Source organism: Enoplosus armatus, chromosome 15 (assembly GCF_043641665.1).
Source record: "Enoplosus armatus isolate fEnoArm2 chromosome 15, fEnoArm2.hap1, whole genome shotgun sequence".
In the NCBI taxonomy this organism is placed as follows: domain Eukaryota; kingdom Metazoa; phylum Chordata; class Actinopteri; order Centrarchiformes; family Enoplosidae; genus Enoplosus; species Enoplosus armatus.
Genome location: NC_092194.1, coordinates 23,161,256 through 23,178,839, shown reverse-complemented (window position 1 = coordinate 23,178,839; position 17,584 = coordinate 23,161,256). Strand labels below are relative to the sequence as shown.

The following is a 17,584-nucleotide window of genomic DNA, read 5'->3' as shown; positions in this document are numbered from 1 at the left end:
TCCATATATGCTAGACGAATGAGGGTTGCAAGTCTCTAGCACCTTCCCTTCAAAAGTTATGAACACAAAAACACTCCCACATTCACAATGAATGACAAAACACACTTTGGCGAATATCTCCCGAACCGAACCTCGTACAGTCTCAGAACCAGCATTCGTCTGCCATAATTCCACCACGCTGAACACGTAGGAAGTGTCCCCAGCTCTCTACGACCTACCGTTCCCGAGATACAGACAATTTCCGGCCAAAAAGTGACGTAGCTCCGCACCGGAAGCTCGTACAGACTCGGGGGTGCTACCGTTGGAACGGCCGTAGTCGATATAGGGGGGACGTATCTTGGTTTCAAGTGTCTACGACCTTCCTATCACAACTTATTCAAGAATAAGTCATCCTCAAATCAGTCATCGTGGTTTTTACCCCTGTTCCCCCTAACCCTAACCCATATCCAAAACCATCAAACAATACTTGGACGGCCCGGATGAACCCAGGCCCTGCCTATTCTACCTGCTCCCCAAGATTCACAAGCCTCCTGAGGCATGGACGGTCCCCTCTGTTGTTCCAGTCAACCGTCCCATTTTCAGTGACTGCGGCTCAGAATCCTATGCAATAACGGAATACATAGACTACTTTATAAATCCACTTTCTAAACTTCACCCCAGTTACATTAAACACACATACGACTTTGTTAATAAAATAAAAAACCTTCAAGTACCTAGTCATACTCTTCTTTTTTCCATAGATATACATTCTTTATACACCAATATAGAAACACCACTTGGCCTCACTGCCATTCAACATGTATTCAATAAACATCCAAACCCATCCAGACCCGATAGCCATATTCTTCAGTTACTTCAAATTACTCTCACCCGCAACGACTTTCTGTTTAATAACCAGTACTACCTCCAGTTGTGCGGCTGTGCTATGGGCCGGAAATATGCCCCAGCATATGCTGATATCTACCTGGCCCATTGGGAGGAAACGGTATTCACCAAAATCACAACTAAACCCCTCCTGTATTTCCGGTACCTGGACGACATCTTCGGCCTCTGGCAACACACACAACAGGACTTTTTGATTTTCATGGACATCTTAAATTCGCACCACCCCAAAATAAAACTCAAACACAACCTACAACCCTTAACAGTGGAGTTCCTTGACACGTGTGTCTTCTTCCGCACATCCAGCGACCAGGAAAAAATACTGGCCACAAAGGTTTATTTCAAGGACACGGACCGTCATGCACTCCTTCACAAAACTAGTTATCACCCCAGGCACACGTACAGAGGTCTGATAAAATCCCAGTTGATACGATTCCACAGGATTTGTACCTTCCCAGAGGATGTGGAGGAGGCTACCAGGACTCTTTTCAGTGCGTTGAGGCCCAGGGGATATTCGAGGCGCTTCCTTAAAACTATTAAGGTGGAGGTCGGCCGGACTTTTAAACAAAAATATGATAACATCTCTGCTCGGCCGTCCGGTCCAGTCCTCGTCCCCTTAATAACAACATTATCAGAAAATGTGAAAAGCCTTTTGACAACTGTTAAAACAAATTTCGAGGGGGCGAGGACGGACTGCGACGTGCTGAGCAATTGCCGGCTGACCTCCGCCTTCCGCAGAAACAAAAATCTTAAAGACTATTTAGTCCATACCAACATTCATAGAGAAAGTAAAACTAGGGAAGCGCCTCGAATTTCTGAGGTTGGTTTCGTCCGTCTCCCCCACGTTTTTAACCCGTACGCGCGGGTGGGAATTAACCTGTGGCAGGCCCTAAAACCCAATACTATCAACGCAATTTATGCAGTTAGATGTAGGGCCTGCCACAGATTTTACGTGGGGGAGACAAGTAACGAGATCAGCCTCAGAATAAAACAACATATCTACAAAATAAACAGTGGAGACGGGTCGAGCGTTCTTTACGCACATTTTAAACTCCATGGCCCAAAAAATGTTCAAAGTATGGGCCTGGAGAGTAACAGGGACTGGACCACTGCCCAGAGACGAGCAGCGGAGAGGAGGTGGATTCATCGATTAAAAACAATAGACCCGACAGGTTTAAATGAAAAATACGGATGATGAGTCCACCTCTACTTGGTAAAAAATTTCCTTTTATAGTATTGACTAGCAATGCTTACCTCCTAGCCTCCCGGGGCCTCTTCGATACGGCACTTCCCGCACTTCCTCTTGAAAGAGAGCCTCTCTGCGTGTGAAAAATGAAAAATAAAAAATAAAAAATATGTTAACACAACAAGGATGATTGATGATGATTATTATTAATATTAATATTATTATTATTATTATTCTCGTCATTACTAATATTTATAATTTTTTTCCCCCCTCCTTTACTTAAGAAAATAATTTTTTTAAACACTTTCGTATATATTTATTTATTTATTTATTCATTCAATTTATTTAATGATTCTCCTTGTGTGGATTCCCTAATGATTTTAAAGAGTGTGTATTTTACTTTGAATTTTACTAACCTTTGTAAATAGTCTTAACATTTTTTCTACTTTTTTTTACACATTATATATTGCATTGTTTTTTATGGTTGATTTTATCGCACTTACTTTTTAACTGAGCACTTCTTATGCATGTCTTATCCTTTTATGTTAGGGTGAATCTACACAGGGAGTCTCAAACCCCCCCCCCCCCCCCCCCCTTTTTTTATGTCTATGTTTATAAATGAATTCCTTTTAAATTATTCATCAACTTTTGTGTGTTATTTTTCTCCATCTTTCATTTTAGTGCACCACACGTAGTGATAACTATTGAGGAGAGGATGCGGGGCCCGTCCCTGTTTGATGAATCTTTTACTTATCACTTATTGTGACCCCTACTTTTATGTTTTTGGTTGTGTGCTGGATGCCGACTTGATATATCCTAACAATTTTATATTCTTATCAATTTTAAAGTGTGGCATTATCATGTTTTTATCCTTATTTTCTAATTTTTTGTGGTGTATATATTTGATTCATTGTTTAAAGTGTGTTTTATGTGATTTTAGCACTTGTTTTAAAGCACTTTCTTACTAACCCATATTTTAGCACTTTATTAACATGTTTGTTTTTAGGTCATATAACCTTGTCGGCTCTTAACACACTTTTAGCATGTTTATGTGGGTCTTTTTAACAGGTTCACCACAGGGACGGGCCAACACATAAGGTGCCCGTGGAGACCCAGGGAGGTTGGAGGACTTTTGTTAATTTGCTTATTCCCGCTGTTACACCTGTTCAGTGGCCTAGTTATACCCCATATAAAAATAAAAAAGATTTTTAAAGAAGGGGATGAGGCGAACATAGAAAAGTAAAAAACATATCCACAGGGCTTTTATCAACAATTTTATTGACTTTTATGGAATTTTATTGGTACAAAAAATGTTTTTAACTAACTAATTTATCGTTCCCATGAGCCAGCGCCCCTCGTAGCGTTCCTACGGAACGCTCCGCTTTTACCTAACCTAACCCTCACACCTCCTCACACCTCATTCCCCAGTCCCCAGGCTGACGGCACTCTTCAACCTGGCGACTCCACCCCTCCCCCACCGGTCACCTCTACCCTCTACAGTGTGCTTCACTACTGACCATGTTAGGAGACAGCTGATGAGACTCCACTCAAGCAAGGCGGCAGACCCTGATGGTGTCAGCCCCAGGGTGCTTAAAGCCTGCGCCCCCCAGCTATGTGGAGTACTTCACCATGTCTTCAACATGAGCCTGAGTCTTCAGGCGGTCCCCATGCTGTGAAAGATGTCCTGCCTCGTTCCTGTGCTGAAGACGCCGCGTCCCAGTGGCTCCAAGGACTACAGACGGTGGTGTCAGAGAGGAGGATGCTGTCCAAGCTGTCATCTTGGACAATGTCTAACATCCTCTCCATGACGTCCTCCCAAATGTACAACAGAGCGCTGCAGGAAATCATTCCTGCCTGTGGCCATCAAACTGTTCGACTCCTCCCTCTGTCACTGACACTCAGAAGAAACAGACTGGACATCTGGACCTACTTCTACATATACTACTTCACTATTACTTATTCTTAAATGTCAGTGCAATACATATATATTCATACACAATAGTGCAATACATACATACATATATATACATACATATCATTGCTGTTGTAGATATTTTTTACTTTTATTTTTCACTTAAATATTGTAAATGTTTATATTCTTATTTTCTATTTCTTATTTTTATATTTTGTACATACTTTTATTTCTAAATTTATGCTGCTTTTCTACTTGAATGGGAGCACCGCTACTGTACAATTTCCTCCTCAAGATCAATAAAGTATTTCTGATTCTGATTAATGCATATCAATTTATTATCTCATTGCTTTTAAAATGTCGGAGTTTTTTTTTTTGTCCAAGTATGAGAAATAATAAGGGATCTCTGGTGTTAATTTGGTAAAAAAAAAAAAAAACAACTCAAAAGTGACAAAATAACATCCATCAACTAATTTATACTTTAAAGTGCTTTCTTTTTTTAAACAAAGGTGACAATTCATGGAGGCTTTAATGTGATTTATTATGTACAAAGTGTTTTTTCTTTAAAAAGCTTTTAAACTATGAAGATATTCAATTAAAACACTTCCATAATATTTCTGTGAATGATCACAACTCATCCAATTAAAGCGCAGAATCACAAATAAATCAATTTGTTCTGGTTTTCACTGAAATTCATCTGATTTTCTAATAAAATAAACATAAAAAAGATGTTTTGTGTTTTCTTTATATCTTTATTTTCACACTTTAACAAACATTCAAAAAACTGTGCAAATGAATCAAATGAGTCAGATGAATTCTGTCCACACTGAAAAACTCAGAGGCCACAGAGGAACTCAACAGACATCCTGGGAACTTAAACTGAGACTCTACTGGTTGAGGGCCACTTCAAACCTAAAATAAAACATTTCCAAACAATAAAATTCAACTGTAATCAAGTCGTCTTTCCCTCCTCTCAGTACTACCTGTCTCTCTGCAACCTGTCTCACTGCCCTGCATGTTCTGTACAGTAAAGCTACTCTTTACTACATTAAAACAGGTGACGCCACACACAAGTTCTGACATACAGATGAAATGTTACTGAATATTTACACCCAGTTACACAGGTAATTGACAGGTGTAACTGTAACTGACTCAACTGACGGGACTATCGTTAGCTTGTTAATATCTGACCTGTTGAGAATGAGGAGTTACAGATAATATGAAATATAATCAAAACATTAAAATGCTGTTTAACAATAATATACCTCCAATTACAAAAACATTTGATTTAATGACCAGAAAATGTTGGTTACATTATCGTAATCAGATAATTCAGTTTGTACTGGGTCTTACGGGTCTTTACTGGTCTGCACTGGGTGTCTCCTGCTTGCTAGAAAAAGTTTCTGTACTGTGTCCTACTGGTCTGTACTGGTTTTCTGAGCTCCTCTGTGGCTGCAGTGGATTTCCCAGCATGCCTTGGTAAACAGGTAATAAACAGGAAGTAAAGCTTGATGCACGGCATCAGTAATGAGCAGCAACAACGTCCTCGCTGCGGTGGCCATGTTGGCTCTGAGTGATATCACCATGGTGATGTCATGGTAACACTGATCCATTCACACACACACACACACACACACACACACACACACACACACAGTTCTGTAGTCCATTGGTCAATCAGAAGAGGACCCGCTCAGTCTCTTTAAAGTTCACTCTGATTGGCTGCTTCCTCTCTGACTCTTCTTGTTTTCTTCTGTTGGCGTCTCTGTCAGATGAACGACCTTCCTCCATTGTCACTGATCCTTCCCATCATCCTTTGCTCTGCTGGGCGTGGACAGGTGAGCAGAACTCAGACCAGCAAGGTCAGAGGTCAGGGGGGTCGCAACTTCACGGGTCAGGAAGGTCAGAGGTATCCACGGTAACCTGACGAATAAACCAATCAACACAGATATTTATTGGTAGCCCTCAGACCTCAGCAACTAGTCACCATACCTCTGCAACTAGTCCCCAGATCTCTGTAACTAATCCCTCTACAACTAGTCCTCAGACCTCTGCACCTTGTAGCAGCAGGTGTTGTGTGTCCTCACCTTGATGAAGATGGTGTCGTCTTTGATGTAGCTGCCAGTCTCCAGGACGCTCTGAGACACAAAGAGAGGACAGCCGGAGGCGATATTCATCTCTGCTGCAGGACGTCTGAAGCTGCTGCTGTTTGGATCAGGCTTAAAGGCATCACCCAAGTGTTTCCTCGACGGACCCTGGTCCATCAGCATCAGAGTCACCTAACAGACAGACAGACAGGGAGAAAGACGATCAGCATCATTTTGGCCACAAAACAACAAAATGTTTAACCTATTTGAACCCAGAAGTCTCAGAAATAAAGAACGCTTAAGGAAGCAGCCAGGAAGCACACTGGCCCCTCATCAGTAGGTAACTAGTCGGTAAACCTGACAGTAACCAATCTGTAAATCTGACAGTAACCAGTCAGTACCTTCTGTTTGAACGGCCAGGGCAGCAGGGCGTCGTACTCGCCCCTCATCACCACGAAGAACAGTGAGAGGTGTGTCCCCTTGCCCATGCCGTCTCCGTTCAGGTAGACGCGGGCACACATTTTGTACCCAAAGTAACCAGTATAAAATGGCTGTGAGTACAGCGACAGTGTCTTCGCCGCCACCGCTTCCTGTTTCCGTCTCTTGTAGTCGCGGATCTTCCAGATCAGAGTCCCATTGTAGCTTGCCGTCTCCAGCACCTGGAAACGCAGGTCCATGTCGGCCAACCGGATCTCGTGGACACTCAGCATGTCATCATGGCGATTCAGCTGAGTCTCCAGGGATGCTGCAGAGAGGTGGATATTCATTTTTGAGTTATTTATTGACTGTGTGTGTGAGTCCCCAGACCTCTGAAACTAGTCCCCCCACCCGTCCCAGGTGTGTGTGTTCTGACCCAGAGTGTGTGTTGTGGATCCAGTCCCACTGCGTCCCCCTTGTTCCAGAGCAGTCAGTCTCGTTCGGACGTTCTCCAGCGTTCCTCTCAGGTTTTCCACCTCTTCTCTGAGCATACGAAGAGAGCGAAGCTCTAGCTCCACCTCCAGGAGCTTCTCTGAGTGAGAACTCATTAGTTTCTATAGGAAGAGAGAGATGATTGGCTGTCCAGGTTCAGGGGAGGGACCAGTCAGTCTGACTGACAGACAGAAAATGTAGTTGATGATAATGAGGCTCCACCCCCAGTGTCTGGTTTCAGTTGTGTCACTTTAAGCTCCACCTTCACAGTGTTTATTGTTCCCACCTATAATTTGTATTTACAGCTGCATCTGCCACACCAGGTTTAGAGTCATACTGTTTATATGATGTACTACATGCAGTACTGTTTTCTGTTTTCCTGGACTCAGATGTCATATTAAAATCAAACATGATGTTGAAAAGTCTGATCCATGCATTCATCTCGAGCAGGTTACACTACAGTCCCAGTCTTACTTCAGGTCTACAAAGAAAGCTCTTTTTAATTGGGTGGGATATTTTTTCTTCACTATTTTATGGAATTTTAACTTTCACAGTATATGAAATGAGCTATGCAAGTATATTGCCTTGCCTTAGTAGAATTAGTAGCCTTAGTATTAGTATTACCTGCATGGTGGCCAGTTTCTGCTCCATCTGTCGGTTCTTCTCTCTCAGCTCGTCGTTCTGGTTCTCCAGTTCAGACAGACGACTGCTGAGAGCAGGAAGCACCTTATACCTCTCCAACAATTCACCTTTAACATCCTCCAACTAGAAATAAAAACAAAGATCAGGTAAACTTACACTGAACCTTCTGTTATGGTTACCTCTGTCTGGTTGCTATGGTTACCTTGTTCTCTAATGTGGAGTTTCTGTTGGCCATCATTCTCAGGTGTTCAGCTGCAAAGGTGGACTCATGTTGCCTCATGTCCTGATTCAAACCCTGAAACAGAGCACATACAGTAAACACATTACACAGTATATATAGTACATACAGAGCACTGGTACATTCGCACTGAGAAGAAGAAACACAAGAAAAAGTAGAGGATGAGCAGTTACCTTGAAGGTGCAACCGTAGCGGTGGAACTGACAGCTCACTTGAGCTTTGGGACAGTCATGTTGGTGACTGGACAGCTGAAACACAAAAGCACTCAATCAGTATCATCAATGTTGCTGCTGTGGAGTTAAACAGGTGAAACACAGAAACAGAGCTACACTCAAGCACAGTCCTTTCGGCGGTGGAGGATAAACTGGATCAGTACCTCACTCCGGGGCAGGGAGGAGAAGGAGCAGTGGTTCGGACATGATACTGGGAACGCTGGACATACCGTGTCTTTGTGTTTCTGAAAACAGCAGAAAGTCATAACAAAAACTTCAGACTGGAGTTCAGAACAGCTTCACCAGTCAGAAACAAACCAGCAGCAGTCTAAGAACCACAGGAACGCTCTGATTCAGTGTCCAATCAAACTTTCTTTATCAATTTAAAATGGTTTCCTGTTCTCAGGTCAATTTCTGTCATGTAGGTTGACATAGTCTCTGGGACTGCAAAGACCTCCAGGTCAGCAGAGGGTGTTGCAGAAAGAGAAATGCAGTTCTAATTCACTACTTATCCAACAGTTAATAAATAAGGGTTTCTCCTCAGACAGTCATTTGTATATTCATAACAGAATTAACATGTGTATCACAGTGTATTCCCCTTCCTGGGAAAGTAGCTTCATTTATCAGTTTAATGCCAAGTTTCCCAATAGAACCCCTGTAGTGCTCTTCCATTTATCCAATTGTACCATGAGGCTGTAAGACAAATGTCTATTCCATTCTCAGATGGACCACTGTATAGGCCTTGAGAAGCCAACTTGAACCTTCTTGTGAGTTGGGTCTCTTAGGTGCCCCCCTAGGGCTGACACAGAATACACATCCTAAGTGCTGGCAGTTTCAATGTCTCTTTTCCTTTCCCAGAAAATTAGGTTATTCCAGGCCATACCTTTTGTTTAGCCTGGTGTTTCCTGCAACCCTGAATATAAACCTGGCCAGAAACGTGCTTAGAGAGAATCTTACAACTTCTGTCTCCACTGCCCAGTGAACAAAACTCATCTGAACCAGCCACAAAATTGGACCTGAAAGAATAATTTTCTTCTACAATGTCAAGTACCAACTTTGGTACTTGCCAAGTTCAACCCGTTCTGTCCATCACCACGACAACGCTGTGGTGATGTCCACACAGTAAACATGACCTGACAACTAGCCCCGAGACCACTGGAGCAAGTCTACCTGCAGTGACGTACCTGCAGGTCGGTCAGAGGCATCTTGGTCATGCAGAACTCGCAGCAGGTCTCTCTCTGTCTACATTTCCAGCTGAGGTGGTCTGGAATCTCTTTCCTCATCATTCGCTCTTTACATTTACCCAATGGACAGGGAACCTCGAAGAACGGACACACATTGAGGTGGTCCTACAGACAGACAGACATACAGACATACAGACAGACTGAGTGTCATAAATCCTGGTCATCATCTTTATATGGACTCCTGGGCGGTTAAACTGTCGACCTTAACTGTGTTTGATGTGTCCCTATACAGGATATATATAGGATATACAGCCAACCAGAGAGCTGGATTCTCTATTGACGTGATAACAGTGTTTGAACATGTTTTTCTCACAGGTATCTGATGCAGACTCATCTGCTCCTGACAGCCGTTCGCTTCACTGCGGCAGTAAACTTTAAGTGCCATGATCTCCCGATGGCAGCAAACGTCTCTGAAGATCTGAAACACAAACACAGGAGCTTTAGTAACTGACCAATAATCAATCAATAATTAATGACAACTTGATCTCTGTTGTGGTGTCACTTCCTGCCCACCTTGTCTTTGAACAGAGGCTCCATGTCAGCTGGACATACTGGGTTTGGATGACTGCAGGAGGAGTAAGGAAATAAAGTTACGGATTCAACTGAAGACACGTGTTACAGTGCTACAGTACAAGTGCTTAGAGATGGTTTCAAAACAAGACATAAGAAAGTGCTAGTAATGGTTGTTGACATTTAGTTTGAGAAGGTGGTTTTCAGGTTACAGTAGAAAAAGTGCAGTGACTCTGGCTGACTGGCCGGAGTGGAGGGTTTGACCAAGGCTCGGAGGTAGGAAGGAGTAGTTCCCTTCACTGCCCAGCACCAGAGTTCTGACCTGGATGCGAGCACCAACAGGAAGTCAGAGTAGTGAAGAGAGAAATGGGGTGATGTGGGAAAACTTGGGATGGTTAAATACGTAATGCATTAGCTGCAGAGGTGTGATGGCAGATGCAGGGGCTCCAGAGAAGAGGGAGTTGCAGTTGCAGTTGCAAGTCCAGGCAGGAGATGACAAACACCTGGATGAGCACCTGAGCTGCCTGATGTTGTAACGGAAGAATTGACAGGAGCTACTGCTGCCATGCTTGCTGAGAACAACAGTTTGTCATCCGGGGTCACTCCCCGGATCCTCGCCGGCAAAGATGGCACCCCACAGTGTTGTCATGGTGATAAACAAGTCTCAGACAGGGAACCCTTTCACTTGGAGGAACACAAGCTCAGTTTTGTCCACGTTGAGCTTTAGGTGGCGGCTTGGATTATGAGGACAGAGGAGGGGGAGTTCACACTAACAGGGCTAAGCTCTTCCATCACTGCAAGGAGGGCCATCGTAGTTCAGTGGCCTGCTTTGAAACCAATCTAGGAGGTTGTCTGTAAGAGCATAGCTGCTACACCTACTACACCTGTTGTAACATCACAGGTAAATATTCTACATGTGTCGAGGAGGGTTTGTTTGCTGCCTGTGTGCACCCAAACAGGTGACCACACTGCATACACAGGTGACCACGCAGTAAAGACATCAGACCATAAAGACTTTCAGGTCTAAGAGACATCAGAAAGTTGGGTCTGATATTCTTTAAGCTGAAAGGTGACATAGCACACACTTGGAAAACACTTCCTGTCTACTTGTCTCACGGTCTCTCCGTGTGTCTCACCTGAGGATGTCGTTGATGCAGCTCTGACAGAAGCGGTGTCCACATTCGGTCTGGCGGGGCTGACACAGGACCAGCCTGCAGGCCTCGCAGCAGTATTTGGCTTCAGGAGTTTCTACAAAGTGATCTCTAAATCCTCCGTGAAGAGGCAGGAAACCTGCAGGGACACCTGAACACAGAGACACACCTGAGTTCAGTCAATTTGAACACAGAGACACCTGTTCTGACCCTGTATTGGTAGAGAAAGATTGGAGGTTTTCATAGTCAATACAGTCAGACAGTCAGCTGAGGCAGCTGCTGATTGGACCTGAATGTGGTTATCAATCAATTAATCAATCAAGTTTATTTGTCACATGTAATCACATAAGGTTCAATCACAGTGAAATTCAATTTGTGCATTAAAAATAATTTAAAAAGAATAAGAATAGTAATAAATATATATATATATATGATGGGGGGGGGGGGGGGGCAGTCCTGCTGGGCCTAAGCATCGGGCAATATATTTTTTAAATATATTGCGTCTCCACCATAGACTGTATATAAAGATGGACGACGCGTCTCCGCCACAGACTGTATATAAAGATGGGCGACGCGTCTCCACCACAGACAGTAAAGATGGCCGACGCGTCTCCACCACAGATTGTATGTAAAGATGGCCGACACGTCTCCACCGCAGAATGTACATAAAGATGGCCGACGCGTCTCCACCACAGAAAGTAAAGATGGCCAAACTGGTGGAACCAGGGTATCGAGGTCCAGCCCATACACCCGCCCGACCAAAACGCAAGCACATCACAGTCAATCACAGCTGTCAATCATGACGTTTCACCCCGTTTTTATGGCATCAAATAACTAATCAAAACTTATTTGATGTGTGCTTTTTAAAGTTTGGCCCAACTCAGTCTATGGTTAAAACGTGAACGCGCTACAGTAAAACAGCAGGTCTGAGATCAGTGTTCTTACCCTCATTGTACATAGAGCGATGTCCTTTGAGACATTTAGGGATAATGTCAAGGAGGAAAGGTAAAAGCTGAAAGACCACAGCAGTCTATTCTGCTTGTTTTCACTGACCCAGTCTCTCATGAAGGAGACGACACAATTAAAAGCTAATGGAATTCATCAAATGACTTAGAGTTTTAATCAGTCTTAGTTTAATCCGATTTTTGTAGAGAGCAAAAAACATTTATATTATTTGTTTTAATTTATGTTGTTGTTGAAATGTGCCCAGCATTACAACGCTGTGAGACTCAGGAGTCAATCAGGAGCTTTTTCCAAAGTTTTTGTAGAGTGCATATTATTTATTTCAATTTAATTTCTTTTGTTGTTGATGAAAACACATAATTCCAAGACTGTTCATTGTCAGATTCTTTGTAAGACCCTGCTATAATTGTGTTGTTAGAATAAGTCATTTATTCACACATTTTTAAAAAAAATCAACAATACTTCAAATCTCCCACGTCAGGCCGCCAGACCCCATCAAAAGATACTTGCCACCGGGCTTAACAACCTCTCTGGGGGTATCCCTGTATCCTTTAGGCAGTGTAGAGTGTCGCCAATTGTACGTTCAGCTGAACGAACCACTCTTTGCAGGGCCTTTTGGTCCTGTTTGGTGCTGTTTCCGTACCAGGCAGTGATGTTCCCCATCAGGACGTTCTTGATGGTGCAGGAGTAGAAATTCCTCAGTATTCGAGGGAATACCAACTCTTCTCTATCACAGCGCAGGGCTAGGACTCGCTGATTATTTATGTGTTGAATGTTTACCTTGTGAAGTGGTGGTGTCGCTGGGAGGCCAGGGATTGACTGGTCGGTGAGAGGGCGGCGTGATGGGTGGGGCCACTGAGAGGGGCATGGCCAGGGAGGGCGCCACCTGCTGGAGGGGAATCTGCACCTCCCTCCCGTCAGCACTCCTCCCCGCTGACATGACCTGTGGGGGGAGGAGGGGGGAGTTGGGAGGAGTTAATGAGACAACAAACAGTTAACCAACTAATTAAGATTCACAAAATGTTCCTTTAATGGTAAACTGACACCAGACATCTTTCTAGGTTTGAGTTTTGACCTCAGTCTGCACATGCACAGTGGAGTCAAGCAGAGGGGCGTAGCCAATGAATCATGCACTGGCCAAAGAGCGAATGATGAGTAAAGAGTGAAATACAGTGAAAAATTAAAATTTAGCTTCAGTAATGTATGTGAGTAACAGCTGAAGGACTGAAAGGAGTAGAAATGTCGGGTAACATGAAAGCACTTCCCCTCCAACATTTTACTCATTTAACTCCTATGAGTACTTTCACTTCAACTCTGTTCAGCACTTCAGCTATTAAACCCACACAAATAGAAAAGTTCCAACAAATAAAAATTGAGCTGGAGGTGTTCAAGCGTCAGATGAGGTGAAAGAACTGAAAGTAACTGTCAGATACAAAGACAGTGCTGAAAGAAGCTGAGAAGCTGAAAGGAGTTCATGTGCCATTTGAGGTGTGAGCAAAGTAAGTGTAAACAGTGAAAGGAGTTGAAGTGTTGACATGGTCTTTCAGGTGGTTGCTGTAGTGATGTCACTGCACCATGCACACTCACAAAAGAAAAAAATCAAACTGAAACGGAGATATTTAAAAAAAAAAACTGTAATTGATTTTAAAAAGCTGATTGGAAAATGGAACATTAAAAAAGTGGAAAATATAAAATCTGGAGCTTTATTCAAAATTGTGTCTTTAGCTGAAGTAGATGAAGTTCAAAGTGGGTTCGAGTTGTGTTTAAAATGTTGCCCATACACTTCCATTATAATACAGCTGTATAATAATATACAGATTTGAAATATAAATAAAAGTTGTATGGTTAAATTATTAAAGATAAAACCTTGAATACAGAAACAAAAATGCTAAAGCAGCTGCACATTTTAAAGTTTGAATGCTGTTTCTATGAATGAATGTTGATGTAGAAGAATAAAACTGAAGTGAGCACATTACCTTCAAAACATAAAGAGTTGTGACCTTTAACCTTTACCCTGACCACAGAATCAGCTGTTGTACACACACAGACACACACAACAAACAGAAACACATCACTTCCTGTCATGGCTCAGCTGTGGGGATGCTAGGGGCTTTTCCACTGACTGCATCATTAACACACACACACACACACACACACACAGAAAGTGATGTGTGTGATATCATCACAAACTGACTGTGGCTTCCTGACTGAACTTCAAAATAAAAGAACTGAATGATTCACTGAACACATATAGATATCAGCAGTATATTGATCATTCTGATTTCTGGAGACATTTCTGAAGCCAGTCAGTTACCAGAGGAGGATAATAAAACTACCATAAACAATAAATCATTATCAGCTCTATAAGTCAATTGCACACATTGTTTGAAGACTTCATACTAATTTGAGGGAAAGAACATGACAACTTCATGTGTTTACTGGGAATGTAAAAGAGATGAATGCAGCTTCATTCATGTAATCTGTCTGGTCACTCTGTGAAGAGGTGATACAAAGGTGTCACACTGAGTGGAATCATGACTCTCAGAGCAGCAGCCTCTGTTCACAGAAACAGAAACTGGAATGTTTCAGTTCTCAGCAGCAGAGGGGGTTTTCCTTCAACACACAACAGCTGACACACAGCTGAGGAGAAACTGTGGAAAGTTCAGGTAAATAACAAAGTTTCAAAGCTATTCAAGCTATTTTTACATGTTTTTGATTTGTGTTCATTGTGACTCTGACCAGCAGAGGACGCTACAACTAACAGCTGTGAATCAGACGAAGAAGAAAGCCCTCCTACTGTGGCCTCAGACAGACCTCAGATAAACCTCCTGCTGTGGCCTCAGACAGACCTCCTGCTGTCACCTCAGTCAGACCTCAGATAGACCTCCTGCTGTGGCCTCAGACAGACCTCCTGCTGTGGCCTGAGACAGACCTCCTTCTGTGGCCTCAGACAGACCTCCTGCTGTGACCTCAGATAGACCTCCTGCTGTGGCCTCAGACAGACCTCCTAATGTGGCCTTAGACAGACTTCCTTCTGTGGCCTCAGACAGACCTCAGATAAACCTCCTGCTGTGGCCTCAGACAGACCTCCTGCTGTGACCTCAGACAGACCTCCTGCTGTGGCCTCAGACAGACCTCCTGCTGTCACCTCAGTCAGACCTCAGACAGACCTCCTGCTGTGGTCTTAGACAGACCTCCTTCTGTGGCCTCAGACAGACCTCAGATAAACCTCCTGCTGTGACCTCAGACAGACCTCCTACTGTGGCCTCAGATAGACCTCCTGCTATCACCTCAGATAGACCTCCTGCTGTGGCCTCAGATAGACCTCCTGCTGTGGCCTCAGACAGACCTCCTGCTGTCACCTCAGATAGACCTCCTGCTATGGCCTCAGATGGACCTCCTGCTGTGGCCTCAGACAGACCTCCTGCTATCACCTCAGATAGACCTCCTGTTGTGGCCTCAGACAGACCTCCTGCTGTGGCCTCAGACAGACCTCCTGCTATCACCTCAGACAGACCTCCTGCTGTGGCAGGTGTTTGTGTTTTCAGCAGCTAAATTCGATTCATTGAGTAAAAACAGAAAGCACAGCAGAAAAATATGATTGTCTTGTTGCTGAAACAGTTAGTTGATTTATTGATTGGTTGATCAACAGTTTTGATAATTCACTAAAATCACTTTTTCTGTAGAGCTGACACTAACAATTATTTTCATTATAAATTCATCTGCTCATTCTTTTCTAGATGAATTCCTTAATCATTGGCTATATGAAACATCAGAAAACAACCAGCCGTCTCAAGCCAAACAGACAATGACTGAAAATAAACAGGAAATATTCACATCTGAGAAGCTGGACACTTTTGGTATTTTTGCTTGAACCGCAACTGAAACGATTAATTGATTATCAAAATAGTTACCTATTAATTATCAACTACTCGATTAATTGTTGCAGCTCCAGTTTTCTGACATTTTATAAACTAAAGAATTAATCAATGAATCAAGAGCATAATTGGCAGAGAGATCAATAATGAAATTAGTTGCAGCTCTACATTAAAGTTCTGTTTTTTGTTCTGTTATTTTATGAATAATAATAATCATAACAGGAACTTTTACTTGTAAGACTGTTTAACTGCACATAAATCTGCACAATCTGTACATACTTTATATTTTCCGTGTATATATTTATTTTTGTCCCCCATATTTTTTATATCTGTATTTATTATTTGTATTTTGTTTTTCTTTTTAAAAAAATACTTCTAATTCTTATTGACACAGTGCTGTCTGCTGTGTGTTTCTGCACCGTTCTGTCTTTGCTGCTGTGGGATTAATAAAGTCTATCTTAATCTTAATCTTAATACTTTAAGTACGTCAGATCAGAATCAGAATCAGAAATACTTTATTGATCCCCGGGGGAAATTGAAATTGTACATCTAGCTGATAATACTTTGAATACAGCTCTGTTACCTGTGTTGAAGTATTTGTAATACTTCTTCCACCGCTGACTGAGACAATATATCCTGCACTCCATGTTAATGTAGTATTTAGTGTTAATACTACTTTGTCTCTGAAATACTGAGGAGGGTTTGAATATATACTAAATACTAATAACAACTTTAACTTTAATAATAATAATAATAATAATAACAAGTCTGTTTTATCATCTGTCCATGAATCAGATCAGACTGATTGAATAATTCCACCTTAAATGTGCAGTTTAAGGAATGAATCTCCTTTCACTTTATGAGTTTGATTTTTCAGGTCTGACTGTGTTTTTTCTGTTTCTGAGATTTAACAAACTGTAACTGATTGATTCTTCATGTATTGTTCATTTATTATTTGTTCTGACTCTCAGTTTGTTGGTTTGAATCACTGAACTGATCTTTGATGTAAACAGACTGACGTTCATTTGACTGCTAATGCTAACGGAATGTTAGCTTCTTTATCTTTTTTCTCTGCTGTTTGTTCAATAAAGATTATTTCAGTTTAAATACCCATATTTAAGACTCACTCACTCACTCACTCTCACTCTCTCTCTCTCTCTCTCTCTCTCTCTCACACACACACACACACACACACACACACACACACACAGAGCTAGCTGTAGCATCTGTTGTATATCCCTCCGTTACAGAGAGCTAACACACACTGCTAACATGTCCGCTTCTACTAGCTTCTGTCATGTTCTACTGAGGTTCTACTGAGGTTCTACTGTCTCTGTGACTCACATGAATCTCCTCCGCAGGCCACAGCTCAGCTCAGCAGTTCCTCGGCTCAGCGGACTCAGGATTCAAACCGTCAACCTGCCGCTGCCGCTGCCTCGGAGCCTCCGGGCCTCAGGCGGACTCCTCATGGTCCGGGTTCAGGTTCAGTGTTCTGCGGGCTCTCCGGGTTCTGTCGGTCCTGTTTGTGTGTGTGAGAGAGAGACAGAAGTCACTGGGATCCAGTTCAAAGATCCAGCGGGGAGGACTGGACTGATCACACTGGAAACCCCCTCCACTGCTTCCGCCCAGGAAATCCCCCAGCTGCCCGGAGAGAGAGCCGGCCACCGGGGGGCGCTGTTTACAGGAGACTGTCCGGAGGGAGAACCGGCCACCGGGGGGCGCTGTTTACAGGGGACTGTCCGGAGGGAGAGCCGGCCACCGGGGGGCGCT

At 42.9% G+C, this 17,584-nt stretch overlaps 1 protein-coding gene across 1 annotated transcript; it reads right to left on the bottom strand.

Annotated features, from left to right (window-relative positions):
- Nucleotides 1–4,711: 4,711 nt before the first annotated feature.
- On the bottom strand, nucleotides 4,712–17,361 carry LOC139297359 (TNF receptor-associated factor 3-like). Its single transcript, XM_070919989.1, has 14 exons — nucleotides 17,159–17,361; nucleotides 12,717–12,879; nucleotides 10,959–11,124; nucleotides 9,826–9,877; nucleotides 9,626–9,730; nucleotides 9,253–9,417; nucleotides 8,233–8,313; nucleotides 8,030–8,104; nucleotides 7,821–7,913; nucleotides 7,601–7,741; nucleotides 6,921–7,098; nucleotides 6,469–6,812; nucleotides 6,068–6,259; nucleotides 4,712–5,903 (listed from the first exon to the last, which is right to left on the bottom strand). Exons 2-14 carry the CDS (start codon nucleotides 12,874–12,876, stop codon nucleotides 5,868–5,870), a joined length of 1,788 nt encoding a protein of 595 aa, XP_070776090.1. The 5' UTR covers nucleotides 12,877–12,879; nucleotides 17,159–17,361; the 3' UTR covers nucleotides 4,712–5,867.
- Nucleotides 17,362–17,584: the final 223 nt, after the last annotated feature.